The sequence below is a fragment of the Ipomoea triloba genome, chromosome 1 (genome assembly GCF_003576645.1).
Source record: "Ipomoea triloba cultivar NCNSP0323 chromosome 1, ASM357664v1".
Lineage (NCBI taxonomy): Eukaryota > Viridiplantae > Streptophyta > Magnoliopsida > Solanales > Convolvulaceae > Ipomoea > Ipomoea triloba.
In genome coordinates, this window is record NC_044916.1 from 17,363,817 (window position 1) to 17,374,535 (window position 10,719).

The following is a 10,719-nucleotide window of genomic DNA, read 5'->3' on the forward strand; positions in this document are numbered from 1 at the left end:
TGCTCATGCCAATAATACTAGGTGAAAGTGTTATAATAAAAAAAAAAAAAAAACTAAAAGTGAACTACTCCCTATAAATTCAGGATAAAAAATGAAATTAACTCATTTTTAAACATTATAGATGGTGTCATGTTAAAATATTGAATATAACGGAGTACATTTTATATTTATGAAAAATAACATTTTTCTTTAAAAAATAAAATATATATGTATATATCTAAGCACTATTTTAGGTGATTTATGATATATCTATATTGCAGCATGGGGGGGGGGGGGGGGGGGGGGGGGGGGGGGGGGGGGGGGGGGGGGGGGGGGGGGGGGGGGGGGGGGGGGGGGGGGGGGGGGGGGGGGGGGGGGGGGGGGGGGGGGGGGGATTAAATTACTAAATTTTTATGCTGCAATATAGTATATATCATAAATCACCTAAAAATAGTGCTTAGATATATACATATATATTTTATTTTTTAAAGAAAAATGTTATTTTTCATAAATATAAAATGTACTCCGTTATATTCAATATTTTAACATGACACCATCTATAATGTTTAAAAATGAGTTAATTTCATTTTTTATCCTGAATTTATAGGGAGTAGTTCACTTTTAGTTTTTTTTTTTTTTTTTTATTATAACACTTTCACCTAGTATTATCGTGGCATGAGCATATTTTATCCTTCATCAATAAAATCATTAAAATGACCTTAAATACAAGGGCATTTTGATTTTCTTTTTTTACAAATTAAAGTGGGTTGACCCGCTATATTTTTATTTGTACTTTTTTTTTTTGAAAAATCCCTATTTGAAGGCCGAAATGTCCTTGTATTTAAGGAAATTTAAACAATTTGGTTGATAAAGAATAAAAAATGGTCGTGTCACAATAATATTATGACCAAATGAGATGTTTTGAAAAAAAAAGGATTAAAATTGAAATGACACCTATAAATCTAAGACAAAAAATAGAATTAACTCATTAAAAAGAAAAATTCTTAGATGCTCATTGCACACCATTAAATAGTGACTACAAGTTCCTCTCGATCACTATTTTTTTTTTAAAATGTTATTGACCATAATCAACTTAATAATTAATTATTTTAAAAATCCAATTATGAGGCCATCCGCACACATCGATCAATTGGAGGAGAATGCAAGCTGACATGGCTCTCTCTCTCTCTCTCTCTCTCTCTCTCTCTCTCTATATATATATATATATATATATATATATATATATATATATATATATATATATGGTCAAGTTCTAGTGCTGCCTCCATTAGGTACGCATAAATGCACTACAAAGTTATTAGATGTATGTAGTGTATTTTTTGGTGTGTGGTGCATTTGTGCATTTCATTATGGTGCATTTTTGAACACTATGTGATGCATTTATGCATAATAAATGGTGTAATTCACACCAATCGCAAGGAAAAACCTATTCGCATTTGATCAAGTATATGTATATGTATGTATGTATGTGTATATATATATATATATATATATATATATATGTTTTAATGAAAGGCCAGGTGTATTACAAGCTAGCAAATCCCATAAAAATCAAGCCCCACCTTGCCATTTCAAAGGGTGGAACCTAATTAATTATTTTCTAAAATAAAATTAGATGTTGTTGTTAATTTATATTTTAGGAGTCACTTAGAATTGTACGGATGTAAAAAAAATAGTGATGAATTGTAACTATGATGATGTAACATGCATTATGATTTATTTTTTAAAGTGAGAGTGTATTTTAGGGGTGCAAATAGTTTAATTGGGGAGGGGAGGGGGCAATTGTTATATGATGGATCAGTGTTCATATTCTATTGTGAACTCTGATTCACAAATTTTGTATCTTCATTTAACACATTTTGTACTTACACTTATCAATTTCTATACATGTAAATAGATAATTTGTTAATTGCTAATACATAATATGATAACTATAGGTACAGAAACTATCAACTGTAGTATAAAATGTCTCAACTACAGATACAGAATTTGAAAGTTATTTTGGTATAATTTGCAAGGTAAACTATTAATGCAAGGTTGACTGGTCCATGGTATAATTTGCCAGGGGAGTAAGGGAATGCATATAGAATCATTGTTTTGATGACAAAATGAGAAGTATAATTATATCCAAACAACGAATATAAGGAGTTTTATTTTTTTTTTATTTTTTTAATATTTTAATACAAGGGAGATAGAAACTAAAAGAGATTAAACAAATCCAAGCATAAAAGCACCAATGGTTGTAATTATTTAATTTATAGGAAAATCCACTATCGCCACTCAAAAATGCGTTATGATAAAGCTTGTCTTATGACCTTAGTCGACAAATGATTACAATAATATAAATCAACCTAGGCTACGCATAGCCAACTGGCTCAAGCCAATACGGTTAATATGTTGCTCCCACAAGAAGTTGAACTTAAAACTTTATGATTATCAAACCAACTATTCTACTATTTTGACTGAAGTTTGCTCTAAAAAATTGTCATTCTTGACACGTGTGATCGTACGTACATGGTACATTGCCATCTAATCTACTCAAACCATACAAAATTAATTACTTCCCTGTATGCATGTGTAATGATGCAAACTCAATCCTGAAGTGTAAAAATTTTGTTCAAATTATTACTTTTGATATATGGTTTGAAGTATAAGTAATGTTTGTGGTTATGAAATAGATCAGACAAATACATGTGATGTAATGGCCCCCAACAATACGCAATTTTGTATAAAGAAAATGAAACTACACTCCAAAACTAGAGAATAATAATAGGTCCACAATCTACTAACCTAATGTAGATCCTAGATCTTGGTCCGACCTATAAATCATTAATTAACAAATTAATGGGATTTAATTCTCTAAGTACTATTTTCTTCAATTCTTGGATCTGCCGACTGCAGCCAACTTCAAGCACAATAGTAATAACAATAAAAATAATGATATCCCAAAAAGTGTAAAGGCACTTATTTTTAGTTAGTGGTAGTATTAAAAAATAAAAAAGAATTGAAAAGTATCATCTAGAGGAGCCAGATTTGCAAAACAACAAAATATTTATTTTTATTTATTTCTTTTATTTTTTCCACAAATAATTTAATATGGGAGTGAAGTCAGTGAACCGCAAATTATATCGTGGACCGTGGTCCACAATGCATTGTGATTGTGGACCGTGTATCAAAACGACGTCGTTTTGATTAATGAAAACAGATGGATGAATTCGCGCCACTCACTTTCAGTTCATATACACTGCAGTTACATTTCAACACAACTACAGTTACATTTCAACACAACTACAGTTAAATTTTGATATAACTACAGTTTCATTCGATAATATAAAAACACAAATGTGAAACTGCTATTCAGTATTAGTTCATATATACTGCAGTTACATTTCAACACAACTACAGTTACATTTCGATATAACTACAGTTTCATTCGATAATATAAAACACAAATGTGAAACTGTTATTCAGTATCAGTTCATATACACTGCAGTTACATTTCGATATAACTACAGTTTCATTCGATATATCAAAACAACTGTAAGGCAGTATCTTTTGAGATGAACTGTAGTGTCAATTACGGGCTCCGTCTCCCACTTACTGAAACGACGTCGTTTTGGGACCACGGTCCACAATGCATTGTGGACCGCGGTCCACCATATAAAGACTGTCAGTGAACTGCTGAACAGGGAAAAATATCAAGAATTTATTTTTGTAAATATTGAAAAATAACACGCCTCTTTCCAAATTTAAAATACTTTTAATGATTAAAATGTCATACACCTTCTTAATCTAATCTGTCACACATGGTCTTTCTATTATGGTTTACTTCTCATGTGTAATTTATGAGTTATATATTATATAGGAGCAATGTTTATCCCGTGCACACGTCGGATAGTGGTTACGAATTTTTTTGGTCACAAAATAATAATAATAAAAAAATAAAAAAAAAAACAAAAAATAAAAAAAAAACCACTCGATAGAAAAAATGGAGAGTATAATTTATTATTGATGAGTAATGCTAACAAAGTGTACTAAAAATACTAGTTAATTAAATGTCATTAAATGTTCAGATATTGTAACAAGAGGCCGGTATAATGAATAAAGAGAGTACAAGTGACAACTTGTAGAGAGTTATAGGCCTTGTTTAGCAATCACTGGTTAGCGGGTTAGCAGATTATATTAGCGGTTCATAGATAGTGGAGTTGTTCATAGATAGTGGATTGTATCAACGGTTTGTAAAACGATGCTTGGTAAAATTAACTATTTAGATTAGCGATTAACATGTAAAAAGACCTAAAATGACATAATAATAATAATAATAATAATAATAATAATAATAATAATAATAATAATAATAACATTATTATTATTATTATTATTAATTTTATTATGCAATAATAAATAATAACATGATAAAATTATAATACAATAATAATAATAATAACGAGGTTGTCTTCCTCGTCGCTGCTGAACAAACCTTTGTATCCGAACGCGAGGAAGTCGTCGAAGTCGGAGCTGGGAGAGGCAGCCGAGAGAGGCAGCCGGAGCTTGGAGATCGAGTCACTGCTGAACAAATATTTTATCTGACTTAATTGTTTTTTTTTTTAATTAATAAAGCTTACATGTACTCCATCTCATATATTTTCTATATTTACAATCTTAATAAGAGCCAATAAAGTTAGGATTATAATGAGAAACAAAAAATGTTGGTTGTAATTATTTATTTAAACGAATGGTTCATATTATTTTGGTTTTAGTAATTTTATGATTTTCGATCTTTACCTTCTATTATATTATTTTCTTTCCTTAAATAACCCCACATTCTGTTAGTATAAACTTTAGTAACGGAATATTCCGTTAATTTTAACTTACCCATCAATTTCTATATGAAAGGTCTTAGGTTCAAACCACATCCCAATCAGAGTTGGCATAATTGTTAAACATGTACTCCGTACTATGTTAGAGTATATTATATTGAAAAGTAAATACCCACTCTATTACTCTTTTTAAATTAAATAAATTAGCATCTACAAAAAAAAACATTATAAAAAAATTTAAAAAGAGCTATAATTTCATTAGTTATATTATCTTTATTTTATACAATAAAACTTATTCATTATCAAAAAAATTAAAAAAGAGATATAATATCATTAGTTATATGTCTTAAATTTTAACAATAAAAATTATTCATTATTAAAAAATAAAAAAGAGATATAATTTCATTAGTTACATTATCTTTATTTTCTACAATGTAAAGATTCCTTACCTTCAAATTCATTAATTAATTATAGTCATTACATTATTCATTGTCTTTTTTACACTATATTGTAATTACATGTTCCGTATCAAAGTTATAATACAAACTAATGTTATATATTTATTCACCAATTATTCTATTAATAACATTGAATTTTTTTTTTAAAAAAATAATTTGAAACAAATCATATTAACTACTTGGGGAGAATTTGTTGACAAAGAAGACATTCAAATAACCCAATAAATTGAAGCAGAAAATTACCCCGTGATATTGTTTGGACTACATCACAGGTGTTCACTTTAAAGGTAAATCGTATTTCTTTATTAATATGATTTAAAATGTATAAATTTTTATTACCAAAAGTAATATTTATTTATACTATCATTTTTAGACTATTATTTTTACAAAATTGCAAACATTTATTTTAGTGACAATTATAATCAACCTGTCATATATTATCTTACATTCATATACTTTGAATTAACAATTTAAATAAACAAATTCAACATTCAATGGTCTGGGTACTCGTAATGAATTGCAATTCAATGGGTGTGAGAAATAAAAAAAGAGATGCAATGGCACTACTACCCTTGATTATTATTATTATTATTATTATTACACAAGAACATTTTAGTCTTTATATCATTTCTTCCTGTTCTATTCCTAATAATTATATTTCTCCCTACTAAACAATGTAATTTAAATTCCTACTTTATTTCCATCTTATCATTTTTTCCATGAATTGCAATTCTTTTCCCTCTTATATCTTTTCCCCAACCAAACGCCCTTTGAATTGCAATTCATAGGATATCCATGAATTGCAATTCAACCAAATGAGGGAATTATAATTCCGAAAAATTGCAAATCCCTCCAGCCAAACATTCTAATTGAGATCACTAAAGAATTGTAGTGGAATGTAATGCAATTCATGTCAACCAAACAGCTTGTAAGTTCTATTTTTTTGACTAGATTTACCTTATTATGAACTTGAGATAAATTTATAGGGTCTAAAATATACGAAGTAGTTTGATAAATTAGACAAATTTGGGTTATTAAAAAAATAAAACAATATTATTTTCAAAAAAAAAAAAAAAAACAAACAGTGATATCAATGCTACTTGGCTAGCTTTCCTAGGATTTCCCAAGAGTAAGCAAAAGCCAGTGAAGCAAATACAAAGAACAGTGTGTTGGGAAGGAGAATGTAACGAAAGTGCATATGCTAAATGGTAATGATGTTAAAGTCTCACCATCCTTAAACGCCTTTACTTGAATCCAACTCTACTCCATCCCCATTCCAATTTTCTCTCTTCCTCTGCAATCCACCAAACCGCCTTTCAGAAAATTCCAAGAAAACATTTAAAAAAAAAAAAAGATTAAATTTTTGCAATGCTTTCTTCATCTTCAAGCTCCATACCTAGAGATAATGATGGGTTGCACCAAGAGGCCTCTCTGGGCACTAGTATTTCTCCCTCTGTAGCTGTGTACACAAGAAATACTCCAGAGATACTATTAGAGCATCAGGAGGAATTGGTGGTAGAGAGGAAGCAGAAAAAGAGGAGAGAGAGGGAGGAAGGAGATCAGCTGTCTCTGTTGGCTGTTTTAGTCACTGTGTTTAGGAAATCATTGGTGTCTTCTTGTAAGAGCATTGAGGAGCATCTCTCCTCTTCTCCTTCTTCTTCTTCTTCTTCTTCTTCTTCTTTCTGTTCTTCTTCAGCTTCTGCCATGGAGATTAGTTGGCCTAGCAATGTCAGACATGTTGCCCATGTCACCTTTGATAGATTCAATGGCTTTCTTGGCCTCCCTGTTGAATTTGAACCTGAAGTCCCCAGAAGACCCCCTAGTGCCAGGTTTTTTTCCAATTTATTTCCTTTTTTTTGACTGAGTGTGTTAAAATTGTAAAAATGGGGTTTTTTTTTCTTCCTGTTCATTGGTAAATTTTTGGGTATACAAATGGGTCATATTTTGCCTCTGCTACCTTTTGTTCTCCAGTACTGTTCTCAATTCAATGATAAAATAGGGTAAAAAAAAATGAAAATTACTACAGATATTCAGCCTGTAAATTCAAAGTCTGGGTTTTTCTTGTTTTGTTTTTCTTGTGCATCTGTGTTCTGGGGGTTGGGGAAGGGGGGGGGGGGGGAAGGGGTTCATTCAAAGCAGTATTGATTGCTTCAAAAGTACTGTCAGTCCATTTAAATAATCTAGGAAATTGACAGCTTTCTGCACCATATAATCAAGTTGGCAAGGGCAGAAACTTCTTCTGAGTTTTAAAGATGTGATTTTTAATTCTACAAGGCAGAGGAATTTGCAGCTTTTGCTTTGCCTAATCATACCCAGTAGTTTATCTCCTTGTAGCATGCATTATATCTTCTTTATTAAACAAAATACTGAGAAAATCCTGTATTAAAATCTCAGAAAAAAAAACATTGTATAGTAGCACACTTAAGTTTTTGTCATTGGATAAAGAACATTTGTTTTATAAGATATGTCAACTTTCTTTGCAAAGAGTAAGTTGAATTTGTTGTTTCTCATTGTATTCCATCCCTATTAATGTTTGAAAGGGATGTATCACCTCTGGGAAGTTAATTAGTCCATGAAGAGTTCTTATAACAGCTGGAGAAAATGACATGCTTAGCTTCATGCTCGTCCATTTAAAATAGTTAGGCTCAATTATTTTTCGCGTTCTGAAATTGGAGATAATGTTGCTGTATCCATCGTTCTATTTTGTACTAATATAGGCTGTGTGTCCCAAACTGTGAAGAAGTGTAGAGTAGTGCAGAACACAAATAGAAGTAACCTAGGATTGATATCTTAACCTAGGATCTTAACCTTCATGAGTCTATTTGATCTCTGAAACGCCATATATATGTTGCTAACTAGCTGCTCGAGGGCTGCAGTAAGCCAGCCAGCATAGGTCATAGTTTGGACTAGGATGCTTTTAGTATTTATGCTTACTGTTTGCTCTCGGCATCTAAGTTCTGATCGAATAGAGTTAATGGGTAACATTTTTCATAATTTGTTTTCTGTTATGGTGGTTACTGATTATCTTAAAGCCTCTTGTTAGTCTGCTGTGATCATAACAATCTTGATGCTTACGATCCTGATGATTCTATATTCTTATGTAGTACGAGAGTGTTTGGTGTTTCGACAGAGTGTATGCAACTCTCGTTTGACTCCAGAGGGAATTGTGTGCCTACAATACTCTTGATGATGCAAGGACGCTTGTATACACAAGGCGGCTTGCAGGTACAACTACTACGTTTTAGGAATTGGGAGCTTCAAGTTAACCGCACTAACTGAATGTTTGTAGTAACCCTTCAATTTCAACTTGCAGGCGGAAGGCATATTCAGAATTAACGCTGAAAATGGGCAGGAAGAGATGGTTAGGGAGCAGTTAAATAGCGGGATTGTGCCAAATGACATCGATGTTCACTGCTTAGCTGGTCTCATTAAGGTATTATTGCTCATCATAACTGACAAGCTAGCAAACGTTTTTGGGTTCTGTATCATTTTCACGTGAATATGTGGTTTCTATAGGCTTGGTTTAGAGAACTCCCGAGGGGAGTACTGGACTCGCTCTCGCCAGAGGAAGTTATGCGCGCTCAATCAGAAGAAGAATGCGTTCGGCTTGTGAGGCTTCTCCCGCCAACAGAAGCTTCGCTGTTAGACTGGGCAATAAACCTGATGGCCGATGTTGCTGAAATGGAACAACTTAATAAAATGAATGCGCGGAATATTGCCATGGTTTTTGCACCTAACATGACTCAGGTAGAAGACTAAAACTTCATTCTGCTCAAAAGTTATTTGTATTAGACATGTTGGGCAGAGGCCGGTAAATGGTCAAGTCCATCAATTGGTAGTTAGGTATATTGTTGGGCAGAGGCCGATGAACGGTCAAGTCCAGCATCCTGCCTCTCGAAAATGTGATGGTGGTTAGAAAATAAAGTTGTACCTTTGCTACGAGCTATAACTTTTTTGGCGTTGTGGTAAACGTTTGATCTTAACAAGTGATATCAAAGCCAGGGTAGTTAAGACGGGCAGACATAGAAGGGCGGAACACAGTTTACTATCAGTTTAAACTTTTAGTTGAAACGGAATACATCTTTCAAATGCGCACTTATTCAGCTATTTCTCTCGTGTTGCCTATGCTTGCAGATGGCAGATCCCTTGACAGCGCTGATGTACGCTGTTCAAGTTATGAACTTTCTCAAGATTCTCATAGAGAGGACCCTGCAAGACCGAGAAGAATGTATAATAGAAGCTGGTCCAGCGCCAGACTTGGAGCCGTTCGATGAAAACGGGCATCACAGCACTGCTCACCCGACAACTCAAGAGGAAAACGAGAGTGATCATGAAGAGGAACAAAACGTGCAGCCCAAAAAAACATCCTCAGATGGTGCCACCGAAGAGGAGGCTGCAGCTTCCGGTTTTCTGAGCTCCATTGAAAACATCCTCCCCGGGGGAAATGGGAACAACATTAGAGATGATCACCCTGGCGAAATACTGAACCAGTCTGATGAAGCCAGGGATGGAAGTGAAGGCTGGAACGCTGTCACAACGAGTGTAAGAGTCCAATCAAAACCCCGAAGAGCTAAAAGCACGCAATCGAGTAGCTCCAATCCAAAGAAGGCCTCCAACAAAAGAATCATCACCGAGCTCCAAGCGGTGAAAAATGCAGAGAAGAACAAAGAGGTTAGCATCCTGGACCGCCTAAATTCTCAGACAGAAAGGATAGAAGCTTGGAGGTGAAACAAATCTGCAGATTGTGTGGTGCTTGTTCAAGGAAGTTATGTGCATTGTGATTTATATTTGGTTTTTATGCAAATTGTGTATTACGGTATTCATTTATTTTTAATCCTATCCTTTTTGGTGAAGTTCTTCAATCTGCTGATCCACTTCCCTAACCCATTTTATGACCTCCCATCTTTTTGTTTTTGAGTGAAGACTTTTTCTATATGAATATTATGCAAAATCTGTGGCCATTTAATATAATTTATTCATTGTTACAAGTCTCTCTTCTCTCTTGTGTCACTCAATTCTTTTATTGTTCTGTAATAGTACTCAAAAAAAAAAAAGATAATATATATAATCTTATTATGGTAATATATTGGCTTAAGATTAAATATATATCTAATCTAAAAACTAATTAGTGTGAATGAAATTTATACTTTTCATTTAGAGTTGATTCCATTTTTTGTCCGTAGTTGGCAGTCCACTTTTAAATACTTTTAAATACTTTTAAATACTTTCAAATACTTTTAAAATGATGGATTTAATTGACTTTTGTAGAGTTTTTGTAAACTTTTCTAGAATCTTTTAAATTTTTAAATACTTTGTAAGAGTTTATAAATATCTGTACAACAAACGTTTATAAACTTTTAAATACTTTTTAATACACCCTTACAAACATTCCATAACTTCTATTAATATATTATTAATAATTTTCTTACAAAAATATACTT

General features: G+C 32.5%; 1 protein-coding gene across 1 annotated transcript; it reads left to right on the forward strand.

Moving 5' to 3' along the window:
- The first annotated feature begins 6,421 nt into the window (after positions 1 to 6,421).
- LOC116013106 (rho GTPase-activating protein 5-like) lies at positions 6,422 to 10,269 on the forward strand. Its single transcript, XM_031252765.1, has 5 exons — positions 6,422 to 7,107; positions 8,383 to 8,503; positions 8,592 to 8,711; positions 8,795 to 9,025; positions 9,413 to 10,269. Exons 1-5 carry the CDS (start codon positions 6,647 to 6,649, stop codon positions 10,004 to 10,006), a joined length of 1,527 nt encoding a protein of 508 aa, XP_031108625.1. The 5' UTR covers positions 6,422 to 6,646; the 3' UTR covers positions 10,007 to 10,269.
- The last annotated feature ends 450 nt before the right edge of the window (positions 10,270 to 10,719 follow it).

Bases quoted from the DNA above. Each gene is read 5' to 3' on its own strand.
- LOC116013106 (XM_031252765.1), top strand. From the start codon at position 6,647: ATGCTTTCTTCATCTTCAAGCTCCATACCTAGAGATAATGATGGGTTG. The intron at 8,712-8,794 runs GTATTATTGCTC...TGGTTTCTATAG, and splicing joins GCTTAGCTGGTCTCATTAAG to GCTTGGTTTAGAGAACTCCC. The intron at 9,026-9,412 runs GTAGAAGACTAA...CTATGCTTGCAG, and splicing joins TTGCACCTAACATGACTCAG to ATGGCAGATCCCTTGACAGC.